The following is a 23480-nucleotide window of genomic DNA, read 5'->3' as shown; positions in this document are numbered from 1 at the left end:
CTGGAATTGGCATACATGTCTGGAAAATAATAGAATTTGAAGGAAATAGTCCTGAATGAAGCCTAGTAAACTTTCCGGTAATAGGAAACTTTTACCCTAGACTATATACTTTTACCCTGGCATTTGAAATTCCTAAAAATTTCTGCTCGTTACGCTCGCAACCAAATCTTTAAATCGTGTTCATCCTTAAATTTCTCATTACGTTGTATTCCTCGATCTGGCCTTTCAAATGACGTTAAGAAAAGACTGAAAACCTTCCCAATGGATGAAATGTCTGGAAAATATTGGGTTTCTTGTCAAAATATCTGGAAATTCTCAGATATTTTCAGGTAAACAATCTGGAAAAACATGGCTTTTTAGACTAAAAAGTCTGGAATTTTGAACTTGGCAAACCTGTGGCAACCCTGAATTATCCTTTTGATTTTCGCCGAAGTTCACAGACCCCATGACTTATCCGGCTGGCTAGGCTGGAGCCTTCAAAAAATGGTCAGATTTGACAAAAATCTTTTTTTGTGCAACTGATCCTTTGGGCTGTTTAAATTTTTCTTATTTATTGAGCAGCTTTCGATTAAGTACATCCAATCAGCATAGGAGTGACGTAAAAGATGAAGTTCAACCAGTGCACTTAGCACGTTCGACAGTAAAAGTACACAATATCAATACCCAGCTAGGACACACAAAGAGTATAGAATTTGAAAACCAATTAACATCAATAAATCCCCCATTATATTGTATCACTACTAGCTTCTCTGGTTGAAATATTTCCCGGCGGGTCCCTGAGAGGGTGTCTTTTCAAGAATTTGTAAACGTTGATGATATACGAGGTAAGGCCCGGGGGGGGATACTTAGGCAAAAATGGGTGCTGGGTATGTGTGGACGGTAAGGATCGGGTTTTCACCTTTCAAAGTCTCTAAGGGTCGCAAAAATCAGAAAAATTCAAATTAATCTCTAAGGGTCGGGAAATTCATGATTTTTAGGAAATTTGTTTGATTTAGAGTGTAAAAATTGTAACAAAGCCTCTCTAAGGGTAGGGAATTTTTCAAAAATCGAAGAAAATTTTTCAAAAAAGTCTCTAAGGGTCGGAGGCCCCATCCGCACATATCCCTCATCTGTCCCCCGAGGGGTAAGGTGTATTAGGAGGGCGTAAGTGCCAGATCTTTAGATATTTTTTAAGGAATTATTTCCAAAACTAAATTTAGTTTTTATTTTCGAAAACATAAATTCAGTTCTGAGCGAAATTCATAAACATTTTGCTTGCATAGATATTTACACCATCAATTAAAACGTATTACAAAATTTGTATATGTACAGTAGTCATTAGAGAGTGTGTTTGTCATAACAGTCATCCTTGTGAAGATTTATTCTTCAGTACTAAGGCTGTCATTTTCCGTAACAATTTTCTCTTTAGTGTATCCTCAGGTTTGGTGCAACCGAATTGACAAATAATAATGGCTCGCAAACAAATTCCTTCTTCAAATTCATTATTTGAAACCTTCTCACAATCCGAATAAAAGGAATTGCAGACTTTCGGACAACGTGTGCTGTCTTTTAATAACTTCTTCAATCCAGCTTTGAGTTCGGGTTTGATGGCTGCAGCGTTTGTTGTTGTGGTTGCTAGGAGACCAATTCCAACGATGGTAAGTATTATCGAACGGAAAGCTGCCATGATTCTGTAAAAGAGACAGAGAGATAATATTTACATTGGATATCGTTTCTCAAACGCAGACAAAATCCGGAACGATTCAAACAAAAATATTGGAGGAAAATGACGTAATCTTTTCAATCTCTCCTGTGGATTACGTTTAATCTGTATGTAACGTCCAACAATATTCGCTTAAAAATCAGGAAAGCTTAGACAATTTGGAAATTCCTTATGTTACGTCAAACAAATATCAAAGGTTTGATTTGTCGCAAAATATTTCATCTTAACTCAGGATCTGAACTCAAGATTTTGCTGACAAAATTTTAGCGATTTGGCAAGATTTTAAAACTTGTATCGGGTCAAGACTTACTCTAATTCTCAAATTGATTGGTCGAAATGGCTGCCATAAGCGAGGCGCATGAAACCCTATTTGCAGTTTTCTGTTTTAAAAGCGGTAAAAAATAAATGCAATCGTATGTGCACGAGATATTTTACAGTCCTAAACTGCAACCACAACCAAAGTCAAAACTAGACAAACATGCGAAATCATGCTTTTTAACGTTTCTCCAGATATTTCTTAATTCTTAAGCTTTTTGAAGGATTAATCTCGGAGGTGATTCGTGTCTACAATGTTTTTTACCATATGTTGGGCGTTCCCCCATACTATGAAGCGGTTTGGATGTCAAAAATACCCGGTTTAAATACTCGACTGAGTTTGGAACTCGAACGAGTCAGTTTAGAACCGAAAACGGATCAGTTTAACCTGAGTGAATCGGTTAGAACCCAAACAGGTCAGTTTAGAACCTGAAGTCAGTTTATAACCTCTTTGAATTGGTTTATAACCGATCGGGTCATTTCAAAACTCCATCGGGTTGGTTTTACAACCGACTGAGTCAGTTTAGAACCCATCGGTAAAATCGGCGGTTTAAAATGCCGGTTTTTCGGATTTATCAGATTACAGCTTTTGGTTCTGGTCTGCAGATCAGCCTCCAGTCTTTCCTTGCAGTCTTGCCTCCATCCAGGCTAAGGAAATGAAATCTGCGGCCAGATTTACCGAAATTATAATCCGATAAATCCGAAAAACCGGTTCACTCAGGTTTTAAACTGATCTGTTTGGCGGGTTTTAAACTGACTCGTTCGGGTTCCAAACTCAGTCGAATATCTAAACTGGGTATTTTTGACATCCATTCCGCTCCATACATACTGCTTATTTCAAAGAAAAAGCTCACTCTGACATATTGCTTTCTGAATTTTTGGTACATACTTTTACGTCTTTTATTGATAAATTAAAAGCAGACCCAAATATTATGTAAGCTTACCTCGTGATAAATTTGGATATGAATCTATCTTTCTTGAAGGTTTCTTTCCAACTGTGTTCTCATCCTGCAAAAGTCAAGAATAAAAATGCAAATGCATCTCACATCAAACAATCGAAGGGAAGACAGAAAATGAATCACGTGACCAACTCACTCAAAGGGTAAGTAAACAAACTTGAATAGTCTCCTTCGTATCGTTTTATCGGAATGAAATCACATTACCGGATTTGTCGAGACTAAATATAAATAGAGTGTAAGCTCCACAAAAGAAAACAGTTTTAGCGCTTAAATCGTTCACTCAAACGACTCTAAAGTCCACTAAGTTGTTCAAATAGGAGAAAGGAGCGAAAATCTCTGTCTAGCGGTCGAAACTTTCGCTACTTATAAAAATATGATTGGAATTTAATTCTCATTAGGCGTGGTAGAATTACTGTGAGATGTTGTGGGATTAAAAGCCTTAATATAATGATATTTGTTTTGAGAAGATTTAAAACTGATACACAGTACCAGATTTAATGGTTTCAGTAATTAAAAACATATTAGGTCATTTGGAGCGTGACGGTAAAAGGTGATGCAGTCTGTCGGAAATAATTCTTGACTCACTCCAATCGGTCATCCTGTCTTGAGAAATTTTCAAAGAGGTGAAAAAATTTGATCAAAACAAACATTAAAACACAAAGTGACATTTTGAACGAAATGCGCGAAATAAGAAATGTGGTTTTACAGACGCTTTCCTCGGGAGCTTTAAGTGTTGGATTTAATCCATCAGTGAACTTCATGTACAAAGCTCTGAAAGCAAATATTGGCCAAACAGACTCGATATATTCGCGGCTTATTGCAATCTATATGAGTCATTCTACCGCAATTTGGCCGTGACCTTGGCCTTAGAAGCGTAAGAAAATATCCCCTCTGATTAGTGGGATATAACTTTTATCTCTGGTATCCACCTTTTAGAACATATCCCAAAGAAAGCAATATGTACATTCAAAAAGATCTTCTGAAAAGAAGTTTAGGCTAGGAGGATCCAGAACTTTTCAATGTTGGTTTAAGACGAATATAAATGTATTTTGATGCTCAATTAATATATTTCGATTAAACTTTACGAGAATAATACACAGTTTTCAATATATCGGGTATCACCGACAGACGATTGGTTTTCTTCACACCAACAACGGAAATCAGTCGGATGGACAGTTACTCCGTTGATTTTGGGTACCGTCAACTTCTTCTGTAGACAACGGTTGACGCAATCTTTCTTTGATCGCGCAAGACCGACGAAAAATTCACGCGATCCTTTGCCATCACCTCTCGACCATGCTGAACACCCTGATGAAAGACAAAGTCATATTTCACTTTCCATACAAAATTAAATCTAAAAGGCTTATGCGCCAATATACACTTTTTTATAAGAGCCAATTTTTGAGGTGGCAAAGCTATTCTTATTGTTTTGGCACTTTGAGCCTAAAATTATTCTAATTCTTTTCTTATTTTTAAAGCAAGAGGTACCTTAAATCGGGGAGAAAAATGTCGGGGGAAAGAGACGAAAATTTTGAGGGGGTGACGAAATTTTTCCCCGACATTTTATCACCCGACCAAAACTTTTACCTGATTTTTTTATCCCCGACCAAAACTTTTACTCGATTTGTTTCCCTCAACCAAAATTCAAATCCAAATTTTTTACGCCTTTATTTTTTCCCCGACGAAAAAAAAACCCGACTAAGTAAAACTCCGACATTTTTTCCCCGATAAGATATTCTATTATATTACATATCCTAATTTTACTAATTTTAATCCATTAATTTGCTTTAAATTCAATCATTCCTAAGCTTCATTGTTCTTATAACACAAAGAGTGTATTTCAATTTACAACTGCTAACTACTAAAAGTTGAAAGTCTGAAAAGAGTCTTAGTAGTATTATTTCCAATGGTTTCTAGCTTTTTGAGCATCTAGATACATGCTGGGAAAATTGTTGAAAAAATAAATTATCCACATACTTCTGAGACAGACTTTAATTAAGTATCCTTGATAGAACATTTACAACCTCAAGAAGCTAAAATGAATGGAATTGTCCAAACGAAATAGTAACTACATGAGATCAACAATAAGATTCTTCTTACTGTAGTTTGAAGCAATCGTCTCACTGAGTTGTTTGAATGCACCTATAAGAAGAAATGTAAAATTTGAAGGGGCGTTTATCATGTCAAACAAACTGTGACATAAAAAACTGTGAGGATAAAAAGTAAATATAAGATCGGAATCTAGTCTAGACTAATTGGTTTTGCGTTGAAGGAAAATGACAGGAAGAACTCCTTCTCATTTCTTATTGCACTTCTAAACCACAGAAACTCCAGGTTGAGGTTTTCATGAAACAGGAATTTTCACTCGTAAAGCCTTGCATTAAAACAAACATCCCCTCATACTTCAACATGCTATGTAGTACCGGCAAACAAAGAAAACTTCCCAAACTCATAAATGTTTCCTGGCATTAAATCTTTCCTTATTGAAGGGCATTAAAAATGATGAACATTTGGACAGTCTTCCCACAACACATTCACATTACTCAATCCTCTTGAACATGAACCTCTAATAGTTGTCATCAACTAAACAACCCTGTATAATTCTTTTCGATCCATAGGAGGAAATCTATAGAGAGAGAGCCTTTATGAATCTTACCTTTCATGCCATCTTTGACGATCTTATTTGTATCTGGAAACAAAGAAGAGTATATTTTAAGTACACAACCCGACACAACCAAGATTATCTGGTCAAATTCGTTTTTTCATCTCGTCACCTTCCATACAATAAACATTAAGAACGGAAAAAAAGCTTGAAAAAAAAAACAACTGTCGACTGGTAAATTTTGAAATTCACATCAACTTTGATGTAGACCTCTTGGGCGTAAGAATTTCCATTACTTGTGGAACAAATATAGTTAGTTACCTTGATCAAAGTTTCCAACAGCAGATTTCAATTTGTTCAGATCAACTTTATTCTTCTGTGAAGTTTGTCGAATGGTATTCAAGTTTCTCTGCACCAATCCTTTGACTTCATTGACAGCTTTGGTGATTTCAGCTTGACTAGCACCGCTCACGACGCACGATTTGGATGTAACGGCGCCTGATACTTTCGATCCTGAGCCGAATGGGCAAAAATAACATTGTTGCTCTCCAGGGTTAGGGTTATAGGTACCCATGCTACATTTCATACATGAAGAGGGTGTTGTCTTTCCAGGGTGTGGATTGTACGTTCCCAAAGGACATTTCGCGCAATCGGAAATGGATTTTGCTCCGGTGCGTTGACTGTATGTTCCTCCAGGGCATTTTTTACAGGATGTTGCCCCACCAGTGAAATCGCTGTAAAATCCTGCGGGGCAAGCGATACAGGATGAAGAAGCGTATTGGTTGTTGTAGGTACCAAGAGGACACTTCTTGCAACTGTATGAGTTGGTTTTATCGGAGTACGATCCAGGTGGACAAGCATTGCAATGTTTATCGGACATGATGGTTCCTGCAGGGCATGAAGTTGTCACAATCCCATCCGTCATCAAACCAACTGCTGTTTTACCGAACTGCCCATTAGTTGAGATTTGGAAGAAGTATTCTGTTTCTGTGTGCAAGTTTTCGATGGTTGCTGAATTTTGGATGGTTAAGAATTCGTCGATCAAACAAAAACGGTAGTTACATGTGGTATGGCCGGCGGTGTTGTTCTGTACGTAAGCGCTGACCAGGTAAGACGCAACACGATCAGTAGCGATAGTTGGTTTCGACCACCCGATTGTGATTTCATTGTGTTTGAGTGACTGGACGATTGGCTTCCCTGCTTCCCCTGGAATGTTGAACTTCGCCTCTTTCAATTTTCCATTCTCATAAAGCTCCATGAAGACAGCCGTGGGTTTATTAGCTTCGATCATCTGTTCGCGAACGTAGAAATGGATGTTAGTTTGCAGACCGAGTTGAGCTTTCCGTTCTTCGATATCATGGTATGTTTCTAAGACGTACGTTAGACGTTGAAGCTCACGAAGGATAGGCGAGCCAGCATTCCACCATTTGTATCTGTTGGTGAGGTCGGGAAGTTGAACATTATTTCTTGTTGATAAAAATTTCTCCATTGCACCCAAGTATTCGTCATCGTGCTTTCCTATAAAAAAATGATTTTTAGAATTTAATCCTTAGTTGTAAAAACGAAATGGTTGGTGCGTAAATTTTATACGTGACATACATTTGTTTATTCAAAGAGACTTTAATGGTAATCTCCTATACGACACCATCTCCATGATCCGTTGATAAATTGCCATACAGTTAGTTTTTAAATATCTACATACAAAAGGGATTTGCAATGATGCCTATCAATTCATTCATGAAATTGAGGGAGCTAACTCAGCGTTATACCGTTAGCTCATTAGAAGTTGAAAGTACGTACCGAGCTGTAAGACCAATCCAACCATGAAGTGTTTGTCATTGATCAGTTGAGCGCTGAATTCTCCATCATCTCGACAATAGTGTGGAAGGTCTTGAATGGAAGACAGCACGTTTACTTCTTCTGCATAGTGAGAAATCAAACGTTGAAGTTGGACTTTGTTGAAGGGGGATTTCTCCTTATCTTCAAACAGAGTGGTCAATTCACTGCTCAATGCTGAACCTTGACGAATCTTTGGCACCAAATCCACTAACCTCTCTTTGAAGACGATGATGTATTCTTCAATCTTATGTTTGATGTCCATCACATTGCGTTTGATTCGTTCATGGTTCGATGCCACCTTGGTATCGATGATGTCATTGCATTGGCGAATGAAGTCTTCCAATTCTTCAACCTTCTTGGTGATGTCAGTCATCAAACCTTGTTCAAGATCGTGTAGTTTCACTGACTGACTTTTCAAAGGGAGTTTATCGATAGGGTACAACCACACTTTGATAGGAACAGCATTTTCATGAGCTTCACCAAGCATTTCTGGAAGAGCTTTGTAAACGCGGATTGCTTCCTCGTAATTTCCTGGATGGTCCTTCAATACGAAATCACCGTGAAACTTACAACTGAACCGCTCCATTTTCTTGCGTTGCTCCTCACTGATCTTCACTTTGCCAGATCCTTCGATACCAAAAGAAGGGATGTTTCGGACAGCCACTTCCAAATGACCTTCAATGTCGGATATGGTTTCCTCTTCCTTGAGATCTTTATCGAAAACGAACACAGCTCCAGCGCCATATTGGATCGCAACAATTACATCTGTTGCTGAAGTGGTCTTTTCCAACACTTGAGGATAAGTGACTTTGGTGAAAAGTTCTGGCAAGAGTGATCGTTTGTAGACAGTAGATTCATACTTTAAAGAAACACGAGCTTGGTTGTTTTTCTTCTTTTTGTCTTTCAAGTAAGCAGCACTGCCACTGACCTCTACCATTCCAGAGACAAAAGATGCTTTGAGGGAGGCACTGATATCCAACTTGGTCATTTTCTCGTCAACATTTTCTGAAGAAGAAACTTCGAATCGAGTTCCGTGTGTTTTGACTTGAGAATACTGTTCCGTTTGTTCCTGGCTCCACAATTTCGGACCTTGAATGATGACGTCATTTGTTCGATCGTAAAGATCACCCAAACTGAACGGGCGGCCAAGGGCGGGCATGGAAATTGGTTTGATATTTTTGGTCGTTTCGACAGAGAAGACTGCATTTGAGTTACATTTTACAGATGGGAAGTAACCTGACGTTACCAAAATAAAAAAGAAGAGCTGCATCTCTTGGCTCTAGAAAGAACAACAAAATAGATATATTTGCCTCGGATATAGAAATACGTGTGGTAAGGATCAACCTAAAAAGTCATACAATAGCGCAAACATATTTTGATATTATATATTATTTCAAAAAGGCAAGGATATCAGTAAAAAAAGCCAAAAACATTCACGTTGAATTCTCAAGCTCGTAATTTGCGTAATTTCTAAGTCATAAAACTTTCAGACGGTGACTAAAAACGGTAAATAAATAGATAACCAGAAACACAGATTGGTTGTAACTTTTACCTAACTGTTTTAAGTATTTCGTCAGGAAAAAAAAAGGGGGGGGTAAACCGCTTTAACCGTAACTGCCTGTATATGGTCTACCCATTATAGTCAGGCAGCTGAGGTCACATAAAAAAGTGCAGTAGCTACAAAGTTTGCGAGCAAACTTTAAACAGTTGTTTCCAATAGATATGACCTTTCTGAACACAAAATCATCAACCGGACAGTTTGAAAATATTTACCGGACGCGTCCGAAAATTTTTTCGTATTTGATGACGTCACAAGCAAAATGAAAATTCTTATGAAAAAAAGCATAGAGATATTATATACCAATTTTTTGACGTAGATTAAGAAAAAGGTCAGTAACTATGTCTGAAAATTTGATAATAAAAAGTTAAAAGCTTCCGAAGTTTTGATGACGTCATATTTACACTTTCTTTAGGATCGATTTTCTCGAGTTAGGTTGAGAAATCATATATATCCACTTAAAAGTCTTCTATATCGATTTTTAAGAGCTTTCGAATGGCGGTCTTAGATTTCAATTTTGATAAGTTTGAATTTTTGATCTTTTTTTCGTCTCGGACAGGTAAAATTGACGTTACCGACATAAAGGAAAAGCGTACTAACTTTTTATAGCAAAGTTTTCAGATATGGTTACTCACCATTTCCTTAATCTACGTTAAAAAACGCTTCGATCGGTATATAATATGTCTATGTTGGTTCTCAAATTTTTTTCAGTTTGCCTATGGGCACGCATGACGTCATCAGGTTCTAAAATATTACCGGACACGTCCGGTAATTAATTTCAACAACTCCGGTTGATGGTTTCTAGATATTTAGGTTGTATATTTTCAATTAAAAGTGGTTTGGGATTGTTCGCACCCCGTCCAATTTTTTTGTGACCTCAGCTGCCTGTCTAAACTATCAACAGGTTTTTCTTGAAATCTACATGAATTTCTCCATCGATTGGTGAATAACTAATAGGCCTCTCTGCAAGTCAAACTTACGAGTTTCACTCAAGGGTCCGACGGGAGGGACCCACTAAATATCAAATTAAAAATCAGTCTCATTGACCAGGCAAGAAGCTAGGCGAAACTTTCGTCAAAAAGGAACAAGCAAAAGAAAAATTTAAGGCTCAATGGGGATAAAAAAACTTAGACTGCGATAATTGAGATCTTTTTAAATTCTATTGTTCAAAGTTGGAAGATCTAGTCAAGACTGGTCCAACCCCTGTGATACAGAGGTGTACAATTCAGAACTAGTTTGCCCAAATTATTAAAATATAAAGATAGTAATATAAAACAGATTTTCATACCTTCCAACTTCAGTCCTTAATCGTGGTGAAATTCGTTCTTTCTGTTTGACTGAAGATTAATCATCAACTGAACCAGTTCAGGAAATAACCACTCACTTAATCACTCCCCTTGTGTGAACAGGTGCCGAATCCGTCGTTCAATAAAATCTTTTTAAAATTTCACCGCCAGAAAAACTGTCGTAAAAAGTATGTATTTAGCTGTGAACGATTGTAGCAAAAATAAATTTAATTAAAGTTACACAATTGTGCAAGCTTACGATCAGCTTGTAATGGAATTTAGTAGTCACACCTGTTAACACACTAGTGCGACATGAAATTAGTTGAAAATTTCAGAATTGAAAAAATCCCAATCAAATTGACTAAACGTGTGTCAACAGGAATGGGAAGTTTGAAGAAGAATGTCTATTTTTTGTTTGAACAACTTGTAAGAAATTTCCATTTAAAAAGTTACCCCTTTCCTTCCCCTCCTCATTTGGAAAGCACATTTCATTTTCATTCAATCAACTGGTGACTACCTACATAAAACAGTAAGTGATTCTCCTATCTTACCTGTCATATTAAGTTTAAATACAGCTGACTCTCTCTTCTTATTCGATCTTCAAGGGGAATTGGATTTTCATCGAATAAGGGAGCATATCAAATAAGGGAGCGTCGTTTATGAGAGCTTTTTATTGACGGGGACTTTAAATTTCATCGAATAAGGGAGCCTATCGAATTGAAGAACGTCGAATTAGAGAGCGTCAACTGTACTTTCTTCTTATTGTTGCCAATAAGCTCTTCCTTGGAAAGAAAGAACTTAAGGGGCCTGACCAATTTAAGAGGAGCAAAACCCTCTCTTATGTTTTAAATATGAATGATCAAGTTTGAAGACCGACAGAGAAAACGACTTGCTATATTCTAGGTAAATGCTTTAGCACATGTAATTCCTTCTCTCTACAAATATGATAACTTCGAATAGACGAGGGAAGTTTAGCCTAATCTAATCTAATCTAATGATATTGTGCCTGGGTCATGTAAGTAGATCTGAGGGAGAAAGTCATCTCACTTTCAATAAGTAAGGGTGAATAACTGGGAGTATATTTAATGTATTTAAGCCGCGCAGAAAAATACATAGCTTTGATATAATCTCAATTTACATTACAATGGATTTAAAAAACTACCGTGTTTCCTACGGTGAAAATTGATCCAAAAACAAGTCAGGGTAATTTCCAACCATTTCAGGGTTACTGATTTCAAGCTCTTGATTTTCTATTTTCTTCTGTTTTCCCCCACTTTCCCTCGTAGATCCATTCTTACGATACGAGTGTATTCAATTTTGAATGATTTTTCGAAACTATTTTTTTTAGATGATAGTGTCGCCCTTATTTATTTTGGTGTTGATCACCTGTACCCATCATGCAACGGGTGAATTGAAGCCGGTGGATATCCCTGCTCTCGGTCGTCCCTTCTCATTGGGTGATCTTTATGATCGTCGTCGTGATGTCATCGTTCAAGGACCGAAACTGTGGAGTCACACTGTATTGGACAACTATAGTGAAAGCAAAACATATAGTACACGGTTCGAGATTGTCACCTCTGAGAGTATCGATGAAGACATGAAACACTTGGATCTGTCGGCTTCCATCAAAATGTCTTTCCTGGCAGGTCTCATTAAAGTATCTGGTTCCGCGTCATACCTCGATGATCGTAAGAAGAAGAACAACCAAGCTCGCGTTTCACTCAAATACAAATCAACCACCTTCAAACGTGTTTTGAAACCTCATGTTTTCACCAAGGTCACTTACCCTGATGTCTTGAAGAAAGCAACTGATGCCACAGATGTGGTGGTGGCCATTCAATATGGTGCAGGTGCTATCTTCACTTTCGATCGATCGGTCAGTATGAGTGAACACAAACGAGACATCCAAGGAAACTTGGAAGTTGCTGTCAAGAAAATCCCTACATTCGAAGTTAACGGTCAAGGGAAAGTTGAGATCGGAGAAGCAGAAAAGAAAAACACCGAATCCTTCACTTGCAAATTTCATGGCGATTTTGTGCTTAGAAATCACCCTGGTACCTATCAAGAAGCCATCAAAGTCTACAAGGAGCTCCCAGAACTTCTTGGTATGAACTACGAAAACTCTGTTCCTGTCAAAGTTTGGTTGTATCCCTTGGAGAAACTACCATTGGAGAGAACCGCACAGATCGTTTATGACGTCAAAGAATCGTTGGTGGTTTCAGTCACCGAACAAATCGAAGATCTTCAAAACATCATCCGTCAATGCAACGACATCTTGGACACCAAAGTCGCCACTCACCATGGTCGCATTCGAATGAAGGTCGATGATTTTAAGAGTTATGTCGAAAGATATGTCTTACTGTACAAACAGAAGTTAATCAGTATCCTCCCCAAAATCCGACAAGGTGAATCCAGCATGTCCGAATTAACCCGATTGGTGACCGATAAAGAGCGCTCACCTTTTGCACAACGTAACCTTCAACTTTGGATCTCGCGTTTCAACGAAGAAGTAGCTGTTCTTTCTCGTATCCAGTCTTTACCAAACTACTGTCGAGACTCTGGTGATTTCAGCGCCAAGCTATTGAACGGAAAGAAATACACTCTTGGATTGACCCTCAAGATTGGATCATACGACGACAAATATTTGGAAGCTATTCGAGAATTCTTGATCACCGAACAAAACACCAGGTTACCAAGCCAACACATTGCAAAATGGTGGCGTCCAGGAAGTATGACACTGTACAATCTTCAAGTTTTATCTTCCACATTCAAACAATTCCATGGAATCAAAGAGAAAGAATCCGAAACTTCCCTCTCATCTCCAAACGTCCAATTCCTTGTTCGTGAAGAAATCATCTACGATGGACAAAAAGAAAGCATCGATATTGAGCTCTACAATGGAGCATATCTTTCACAAAAGAGCTACCAGTTGACTTCAGCACCAGGGCGTCCTTCTTCATCAGCGAAGACTCATTCATCAATCACGATCAGATGGCGAAAACCAGAGAAAGGATTCACTAACCTCCGTTCATACGTTGTCAGATGCTACACCGTTCGCACCAAGGGAATGTCTGACGGATGTGAAGGTAATTACTGCAAGGTGGCTGAAAGAGTTGTTGCGAAAACAAAATTGTCATTCACCATGCCCGGATTGAGAACGCAAACACCTTATTTCTTCACCATCGCATCGAAAACAGATCTCGGAGAAACAGCAACCAGCATTTCAAGTGATCAAATCTCCACAACTAAATGCTCACCTGGATATTATGAAATCGGTGAACGTCAATGCAAGAAATGCGCCAAAGGAACCTACTCCAAATATTATGGTCAAAAATCATGCACACAATGCCCGTCAGGTACTTTTGGTAGTGTCGAAGGATTGAAAAAGGTTTCAGAATGCCAACCATGTCCTAAAGGAACATACAACACAAAGACTGGCCAACAATCAGCCACCAACTGCGTTCGATGTCCTGTTGGTACCTACAATGGTCACACAGGATCCAATGCTGTTAGCGCGTGTAAGAAGTGTCCTAAAGGTTCCCACAATGCACACACAGGACAACAATCGAGCGCATCTTGTACCAAATGTAAAGTCAACTTTTACAACGATCGAGAAGGAGCTGGTCAATGTAAGACATGTCCAAGCGGTATGAAAACGAAAGCCATTGGTGCTGTCTATGTCTCAGAATGTCACTCAGCACAAGGATCAGCACAAGTCGGTGCTCAGTTGAAGACCATGAAAGACCAAGTGAGCAATGAGATCGAGAAATTCGAAGATGAAGTTGAGGAGAGTGAAAAACAAATCGCCGATGCTATGAAAAAACTGAATGCTGAAAAAGCTGGTACGTTTACAAATCTTTAATTTAACTTGATTCGCCGTAAGCCCTCCTTTTGAATGAAAAAGTTAATATAATGTGTTCTAGTTCTTCTTCTCAAAAACCAGTTAAGTTACCCCAAAAAACTAATTAATCAATTTTTCCCATCTGATTGGGAGTGAGGGGAGTATACAATTAAATTACATAATGAAATTAATTACTTACTAACATTAATAACATTGTTCATTACTTTTTAGGAGTCTCAAAGGTCGTCACCCAACACGTTCAAAATCTACAAAAAGAATTTGCAAATATCTTCGGTAATTATATTGCTTCTTTTGATTTCAAAATAATTTTTCAATTTGTCTCCAAAAATTTCCCATATATTTCAGGTGAGCTTTCTCAAATGGACCTTAGTATTCTACCGCAATTTTCTTTTTGAAAAGTTTAATGAATAAACGAAAAATTTAAAGGGATGGTCAGATTCCTTCCATGGCCTCGGGGTAATACCTTCGAGTTCTTCTTTCCGAAATCGAGAAATGGCAATTTTCTTACGTCAAACAAATTCTTGACTTTGGAAAAGAGTTAGACAAAAAGATGTTTTGCTCAGGACCATGGGATGAACTTATAAGCAGAAGACCTCAAACAATCTGTTTATCTCTTCAACAGTTTTCATCAATTCTTCCCAGTGCATTACACGGATGAAAAACGACCCCAGGCTAGTATTTCATTAACTACATTATTTTATCGAGCGTTGTTAAAAACTGTGGTTTTCTTTTATTCTTATCATAGACTGTGCGTGGGGTCGTGGAGATGGTATGTATGGAAGCAATGCTAAGTATGACGATTACGTAGGGTTGGTCAGAAATCGTGAACACTGTGTCTACAAATGTTTACAACGTAAAGCTTACACTGATCAAACTATCAACGGAGCAACATACGGCGTCAAAGATAACAAGTGTTGGTGTGAAAAGAAAATGAATGCTCGTGACTCGAAATCAAATTATTATTCTTGTATTTTCAAATTTTAAAACAATTTTCTCTCAAAAAATATATTATATTACATGTCTGCGTGAATAATGAAATTTCAATTTTGAATTCAATTTTTGAATTTTCAGTTCAATCAATTTGCTCCACAGAGACAATACCTTGGATTCTATAGGGGTACGGGAGCTTTCCGAATGGATTTTCATTTGCAATGACACCTAGCATAAATAGCCGGTCAACGATTTCTCTTTGAACGCTGGGATGTACATGGACACAACCATTACTGTTCGGCATAGGTAATTCCGGTGTCCAATCATCCCAGATACCGGTATGAACCAAAATACCGGACCGATAATTACTAAGAAATGTCTCCGTTTGATTATCAATTCCCATTGCAGCATTTCCTTTTAAACCTTTTACAAAACGTAGTACCGGATAAGGGCCAAACGATTTGACTAAACTTTTGGGTTCGGGTGTGTTAAGGTCCATAGTAACCAAACCAGTAGGCGTGTTTCCGTTCGTTGTGAGCTGGTTTACGATTTGTCCTTTGTCACCGGTCGAACCTCTTGTCCGGGCCAGAAATTTTGAAATGACATTGCCTTGCCCGTCGAAGAGTGTAGCTTGTGTTTCAATGGATCGGTTTCTATAGACAGGGATGTATAGTTTGAACTTCATTCCTTCTTGAATACTCCCATCGTCCTTATAACCATCACTCATCAAGTGTTCTAAAACTGAGATCGCAGTCTCTGGGTTCAAGATACCATTCGCAGGTTGTATACCCTTTTGTTCTTGATACATATACAAGGCTTTCTCAGTATTTTCATCGAAAACACCAGTAGCTACCAACTCTATGCCAGGTGCTCTTTTCAAAAGGTTTTGTAAAATCATTACTTCCCGACCTTGCATTGGAGGATCAGTTAATTTCAAAGATTCTTTGAACGGCATGGCAAGACTCCAATCATCTTCACCCGTTATAGGCTTCATATTATATCCTGTAAATAGTACGAACAAGCTGATCAAAACGAAAGAAGCCATTGTGGAAAGTAATGGGTAAAGAAAGAAGAGCTGACTGCTTTTATACGCATAACACCCATCAAGGAAGTAGCGAATGACATGACTGATCAAATTACTATTTGTTAAGTGCTTGTTTCAGATTGGTTTCAACAGTGTATGCTTCAACACAATTTTCTATCGATTTATATTATGTAAACTCTCTGTATGCAAACAGTTTTATCTTTAAAAATCTTAAATCAAAACACCAATCTTTAAAAACAATCAAAGAAGTGCTATCTATCGATTACAAATAGCTTCAAATCGCTTCTAACATGCAAATATCACAAGTTATTTGAACTTTTTAAATGGTTAATTAGCTTTCAGCTCATGTTTCAGTACAAACGCTTGAACTTTCAGCAATGCTGTGAGCAGGCTGAAACATTGAATAGAAAGAGGAAGAAACAGAAGCAGATTGATTGCTTCATGCTGATACAAGATTAGAAGTACTACTACATTGCTCGCAAGTCTTCCCTTTATCTCTTTGTATGAGAAAGGAGCTGATAAAAATTCGAACTACAACCAAAGAGTCATTATAACACGTTAAATAAATTTCGAGAATCCCTCGATTTAATTGAACCCTTCACCTGCCAAATATACAGGTACGAGCCAGGAAGTATCTTATCCATTTGGTGGACTAACTTTATTTGGGTTTTTCTTGTTCCTTATGGTAATAAGAATATTTTAAGCTTCTGGGCCACCTGGATTTCTCACCTGGGTATCCATAATGGCGGATTTTTGGTCATGTGACCCCTGTAGGCAAAACTGAAAATTCTTCCAACCCAAATATAGGCATATTAGATATCAATCGATCGGAAATTTGATACTGATTAATTTTGAGATACAAAGTTGGGTCTTAAAACTTTCCTATCTCGAGATATAAATCACTTTCGTTTTCTCAGGTTTGGCTGCAGTTGTAGGCGGGCTTTCATGGAGTGAGGCAATTCTTTTAGTCATATCTCAAGAAATATGCTTTTAAACACATCAAAACTTTATGTGCTCCTAGAAAAGGCATTAAAAATTGTTTGTGCAAATTTTCAAAAATTTTGCAGTAAAAATGTGTATTTTACAGACCAGAGTACAATTTCCTTACCGTCGAAAAAAGATCTTTTTCTCTCCAAATTGGCCTTTTTGTCTGAAATGAATGAGCGAAATGTTTCCCAATAGGGTCTATAACCAATCACTTCTTCTTAATCTCACTCAGAGGGGTACTTAGCAACAAGTACGGGCTAAATGTGTCCGGTCAGCACTTTATAAGTATGATTTACGGTAAGACATGATCCCGAAAACTGTGAAATTTCCAAATAATTAATGAAAAATTCTCTCATTGCATCTCAACATTAAACGAGAACCTTCTGTTTTTTAGATTGACTAATGCAAAGAATTATGAATAATGTAATCGTTACAGTGTGTATTTTACAGACCAGATTTAAGTGCTTCTAGGAGCTTGTCTTGTTCTAAAACGCTTTGGATTACTACAGAAATACCCGAACGAATTTACTGAGTTAATCCGTCAAAATTTGCCAATTCCTTTATCTTTATTGTTCATGCATGAAACGAGATTTATAGGGCTTAGAATCTGTGTTGTCTGTAGGGCCAAAAAACGTCGGCATAATATGGCTTCGAGAGGCGATAATCCTAGGCCATTGTAGGAAGCCTAGTGATGAAGCCATATTTGTGAACCTACTTGGAGCTATTCTGGTTACTGTTACAATTATAAGAGGTGTGGTCCAATGCATCATTGTATATCCGCTTTAACTACATGAATGCAACACAACGCCTTCAGCTAGTTGAAGAAGCCAGACTGTAGGAATTTTAACTAAAAGCGCTTTAAAGAAGTTATTGCCATATAAAATAATGCTTTAAGCTACATGTCAAAATTATCCTCGTTTTCTTACAAAAATCTAAGTATAATATTAAGAAATCTTGATTTTAAAATTCTTATTTGTTTCGGAAATGGCTTGCTGATGGTGATCCCATTTTCCTTTCCCCTCATGAGGTTGTAAAGTTTTAGAATCATCTGGTCTCTGTGGCTCTGTCAGAACATGAACAAACGACTGGACATCCTTCTCCTTCGTAAGCACTGCTAGCTTCGTTGCCGCCTCGTTAAAACATAAAATGAAACAATAGGTGTCGATGATCTACCTTGGGAATACCTTGCTAACAACGTCAAAACTTCGACAAAAGTCTCTGTTGTTCTACACTTCTCCAGTCTTTTATCTATATCATAACAAAGATAACAGATGCGAAATCATCGTCATTTTTCAAAACTCCGATGAAATAATATCGATTACTTTAAGGGCAGAAACTTTCGCGGGTGGAAACTTTCGTGTCTTTCGCGTTTTTGGCAGTTTCTGCCAGGTAAGAAACTAAACAAGAAATTCGCGTTATAAGTTAATTTCCCGAAAAATGAAACTTTCCTAAAAATCGCGAAAGTTTTTTCCAAGTTTTAAAAGCCGAAAAATCTAAATAAAACGAGGACTTGGGGAAAGGCTGGGAGAGGATAAAAATAATTTCGTCCTAGCTATAAGGGGATGTAGATTCTCAAGACAGTTAATAAAAGACAGGATTTTTGAAAATGCTTCGATAGCTTATTTTTTGTATTTTCTATAATGATTTACTCGATAGTGATAGAATTCCCTTGCTCTTTTGTCTTCTTTTTACCACCTGAGGACATTTCACGAATATCTCTGCTTCCATTTCCAGCTTCTTCATTCGACTTTTCTTCCTTTTCTTTTTCTCGAATGGGGTGGTGGATAGCGGTAACGTCATCACGAAATGAGATTTGAAATAATATTTTATTCACTTTCCCTAGCCATTCGCGAAAGTTATTGCTAATAAAATTGAACATTCACAAAAAACGAAAGTTTCTTCCGTAAATTTTCTTCAAAAAGTAAAAATCGCGAATCTTAAATCCGCGAAATTTCGCGACTTTTCGGTCTCGCGAAACTTTCTGCCCTTAAAGTATATAGGATTGAGAGTATAGGATTCAAATTATGATATTCTTATGACACAGGCTCGAAACTTTGGCATACTTTTTTTTTCAAGTCAATAAAAAAACTAATTGGAATGACAAAAGTGAGTCAAAAGTATACACGCAGTTGAAATTCTCCATTTCAGCGTATAAAAAAAATTGAAAATAATTATTTTGTGACTTAAGAGTATAACTAGCCGTATGTCTGCGTGTCCCAATCCAGCAAATCACTATACATCTAAAAAAACCCAACAGAAGAATAAAGATAGCTGCTGATTGATGATAAGATTTTGATTTTATAAAAGAAAGGAGAAAAAAGTTCAACGCCATGAAGAGGAGGCTTTGTAGAGCTTTGTTAGATTTTCCAAAACTTTTTATAAAACGTTGTAAACACACACGTTTATCATATTAATATATAGATTTTCAAACTTTCAAGCTATCTATCAATCATTTTACCTAAGTAATTCAAAGAAATAGCATTATTGTGACGGAAAATCAACGGATTTTTTATACCGATTTTAAAATACAGGCGGCAACGAAGCTCGCTTCAAAGACACAATGGAAGATAGACGTCCAGTTATGATTTATCCCATGTGAAGGCGCAGTAGTGTACCAAGTATTGACCGTCGTCTAGGAGATCAGGACTAACTCCAACTCGGTGCTGTGTTTCACTTAATGAAAAGTGAATGCTACTTTGCTAGGACCAACCCATACCATGTGATGGTCGTAGGGTGGACAGAAACTCTACAGGCCGTTCAGCGACTGTGCGACAAATCTGTGCTAGACAAGCTTGCAAGAAATAAAAACTTTGGGGCTTTGTTGTTTTTTAGGAAAATGATTCAAAGTCTGACGTCTGGCGCATACAAAGCTATCCAGGCTTAGTGGTCTCAAAGCCAGACTAATTTCATCAAAATTTTATGCTTATGTAGCTACGCAGTTCTGGAAGTTCTAAGCACTTCTCAAAGTCTCAAAGACAGGCTACACAGATTTCTCGTTACATGCATGAATAATAAAGATATGGGAATTAGAGGATCTTGACGGATTTTACTCAGTAAGATTCTCCAGCTCGGGTTTTTCCGTGGTAAGTTTAAACATTTTAGGGCAATATAACCACCTAGAAGCACTTAATTCTGGTCTGTAAAATACACACAGCGATTTACATGTATTCTTGATTCTTTGCATGTGTCAAACTAAAGAATAAGGTTCAACTTTGTTTAATGTCGAGATACAATAAGAGACTTTGTCAAATCTTTGAGTAATAGCTTGGAAGTTTCACCGTTTTTTGGATCAAATCTTACCAAAAATAAAATGCTAATAAAGTGCTGACCAGACACATTTAGCCCTTATATATTCCCCAGGTACCTCTCTGAGTATAATATGAAGAATCGAGTGGCTCTAAACCTTATTAAGCATCATTTCACTAATTCATTTCAGACAAAAAAGGCCAATTTTGAGAGAAAAAGGTCTTTTTTCGACGGTAAGGAAATTGTACTCTGGTCTGTAAAATACACATTTTTACTGCAAAATTTTTGAAAATTTGCACAAACAATTTTCAATGCCTTTTCTAGGAGCACACAAAGTTTTGATATGTTTAAAAGCATATTTCTTGAGATATGACTAAAAGAATTGCCTCACTCCATGAAAGCCCGCCTACAACTGCAGCCAAACCTGAGAAAACGAAAGTGATTTATATCTCGAGATAGGAAAGTTTACAGACCCAACTTTGTATCTCAAAATTAATCAGTATCAAATTTCTGATCGATTGATATATGATAAGCCTATATTTGGGTTGGAAGAATTTTCAGTTTTGCCTACAGGGGTCACATGACCAAAAATCCGCCATTATGGATACCCAGGTGAGAAATCCAGGTGGCCCAGAAGCTTAAAATATTCTTATTACCACAAGGAACAAGAAAAACCCCAATAAAGTTAGTCCACCAAATGGATAAGATACTTCCTGGCTCGTACCTGTATAAAAAGGAGGATAGTTAACTTTTTTCCACCCCAACCGGCTTAACTAGTCAACACTGGGTCAACAATAAAGTAGCATATTTTTAACAGTACAATTCTCAAAAGACACATTGTACCTATTCCACGATATTACGGGATTCTCAACTTAATATTGATATGACTGTATGTAGGCTTAAAAAGTTTTCTGTGATAGGTTCACCATTATCACGGCCTTTTCATCCCGACGAGCAATTGCTCTGTAGCGTTCTCTATAAATAACCGAAAATCCAATATCGACATTGGTAAATTTGGTTAAGCACAAAACTTCTCTTTTCAGACAAAATTGTCCGGAGACATCTAACCTTTGAATACCATATTTGGCGTTGGGTAGGGCTGCGGCAAATCGAAAGGTGCTAAAATGATCATTTTTGAGAAAACTTAAGAAAGCATTAGATTCAATCTACAGTAGAAATCTCTCCATCAATTATCTTACTTACACGATCTCCAATATCTCTCTGTCCCACTTGTCGCTTGGACATTTGTCTAGCCTTTTCGATCTCTCTAACTCATATTTTTTCTATGTCGACAAAAATTTAAGGATATGCAGGCTTTCTCCATCTCGAACTTTCCAAAATGTATGAGTTATGGATTTTTAAAATATTTTCGCCTATCATGGCTTATCTAAATATTCCTAGTCCCCAATCACTAGAATTTGTTGCTTAGTAAACCAGGCAACACAATGTCTAAAGAAATCCTTTGTCTAAAGATGAAATATTAACCGAACCATGAGCAAGCTAGACATCAACTCTGCAGCAGTTAATCTTGATTAATCATTCAGATCAAGTCATATGACATGAGAGGTATAATTGGATTGATTTTGGTCTTAATCGCACGATGAGTTATTTTTTCTTCTTTGGCGCGCCTTCAAAGAGAGCAATTAATCGTTAATTGCATCCTGTAGAGAGCAATTAATCGTTAATCACACTCTTCAATGAGGCGCCAATATTTACAAAATTGATTTTAATGTTTTTTCTTACATTTTTTTTGCATCGAACGTTTTAATTGCATTCGAAATTTATTTTGTGAGAAAGAAAATCAATAAACAACAATAAAAGAAAGACATAAAGTAAAGAGAAGAGAATAATATAAAACTCTCAGTGTAATTTCTGTAATTTACTTTCCTAACTTAGTATGGGGAAATTTGTATAATCGCTCGATTTTTTTATTCAAAGCACTTGTTATACATTTTCGGAAAGGTAAGGGGTAGGGGAATCAAAATAACTTGGGTGCCAATTTTTTTTCGGACACTTTGGTGTGACTTTCGGACAAATACGACGGTCTCAGGCAAAAATCATAGGGTGAAAAATTAATGAAAATTTTAGCTTGAGAAAACGGAGACCTGTTGTATATTTTTGGAAAGCTCTCAAAAGATTAAGATTAGTGATATATTGCGAGTATAGGTGATTTCGGTACCTAACTCGAGATATTAACCCTTAAAAACAGTGTTTTCAGTGTTTTTCAGCCAGAAACAGCTGTTTTGTCCAGTTTTTGCGCATTTGGAAGCTCAATATCTCGAGTTAGGTACCGAAATCACCTATGCTCGCAATATATCACTAATTTTAATTCTTTGAGAGCTTTCCAAAAATATACAACAGGTCTCCGTTTTCTCAAGCTAAAATTTTCATTAATTTTTCACCCTATGATTTTTGCCTGAGACCGTCGTATTTGTCCGAAAATCACACCAAAGTGTCCGAAAAAAAATTGGCACCTAAGTTATTTTGATTCCCCTACCCCTTAGCTTTCCAAAAATGTATAACAAGTGCTTTGACTAAAAAAATCGAGCGACCTCAAAAAAACGAACAAATTTCCCCCTACTAAACTGGGAAAAAGTAGTGAAAGCCATTGTGCGATTAGCTCGTAATCACATAATAACTAGTACAATTCGAAAATTGCACTCGTGATTTTTTTGTTTCGAATTTTCCTCGTCCTTTCGGACTCGGAAAATTAATAACAAACAAGTGATACTTTGATGGACCTACCTGGATTATGCATTTAACACATTTATAATTGATATCTACGTGACGTGACCATTAAACAATCATTCAGAACACAAATAGTGACGATCTATTAAAATTAGTCGTCTGTTTCTTATAAAAAAACGTTTAGAAACCAAAATTTCATGCTCTTGAAATGTTCTTTCATATTCAAGACTTCGTGAGCAAAAAAACATCTCCAAAAAATTGAGTAATTTGGCTAAGAACATTGATGTATGTTTATTAATAGTGATTCTTATTGATAAAGATGCTTTTTTTTGAGCTGAAAAATTCATTTTTTACAAAAGTCTGCTTGAGCCATCTTTTATCTACTTTCATACAAAAAATCAGAAAAAAACAATGGTCCAATATTTCACTAAGTCCAAAAAACCCTTTTATGGCCGTTTTTT

General features: G+C 37.1%; 3 protein-coding genes and 1 long non-coding RNA gene across 4 annotated transcripts; 1 reads left to right on the top strand and 3 right to left on the bottom strand.

Moving 5' to 3' along the window:
- Nucleotides 1–1583: 1583 nt before the first annotated feature.
- Nucleotides 1584–21865, bottom strand: LOC136819283 (uncharacterized). Its single transcript, XR_010848418.1, has 3 exons — nt 21817–21865; nt 2962–3025; nt 1584–1670 (listed from the first exon to the last, which is right to left on the bottom strand). It is a non-coding gene; the product is annotated as an uncharacterized lncRNA (long non-coding RNA).
- On the bottom strand, nt 4024–10463 carry LOC136819258 (cytolytic toxin-alpha-like). Its single transcript, XM_067075485.1, has 6 exons — nt 10264–10463; nt 7379–8696; nt 5900–7096; nt 5633–5665; nt 5077–5118; nt 4024–4284 (listed from the first exon to the last, which is right to left on the bottom strand). The coding sequence occupies exons 2-6, from the start codon at nt 8685–8687 to the stop codon at nt 4058–4060; spliced, it is 2808 nt and encodes a 935-aa protein (XP_066931586.1). The 5' UTR covers nt 8688–8696; nt 10264–10463; the 3' UTR covers nt 4024–4057.
- LOC136819259 (uncharacterized) lies at nt 10738–15161 on the top strand. The gene is made up of 4 exons (XM_067075487.1): nt 10738–10790; nt 11610–14103; nt 14334–14396; nt 14869–15161. The coding sequence occupies exons 2-4, from the start codon at nt 11610–11612 to the stop codon at nt 15105–15107; spliced, it is 2796 nt and encodes a 931-aa protein (XP_066931588.1). The 5' UTR covers nt 10738–10790; the 3' UTR covers nt 15108–15161.
- On the bottom strand, nt 15069–16098 carry LOC136819275 (uncharacterized). The gene has a single exon (XM_067075507.1). The coding sequence runs from the start codon at nt 16096–16098 to the stop codon at nt 15196–15198; it is 903 nt and encodes a 300-aa protein (XP_066931608.1). The 3' UTR covers nt 15069–15195.
- Nucleotides 21866–23480: the final 1615 nt, after the last annotated feature.

Source organism: Clytia hemisphaerica, unplaced genomic scaffold (genome assembly GCF_902728285.1).
Source record: "Clytia hemisphaerica strain Z4C2 unplaced genomic scaffold, Clytia hemisphaerica genome assembly, whole genome shotgun sequence".
Taxonomy (NCBI): Eukaryota; Metazoa; Cnidaria; class Hydrozoa; order Leptothecata; family Clytiidae; genus Clytia; species Clytia hemisphaerica.
This window is presented reverse-complemented; position numbering and strand designations above follow the sequence as displayed.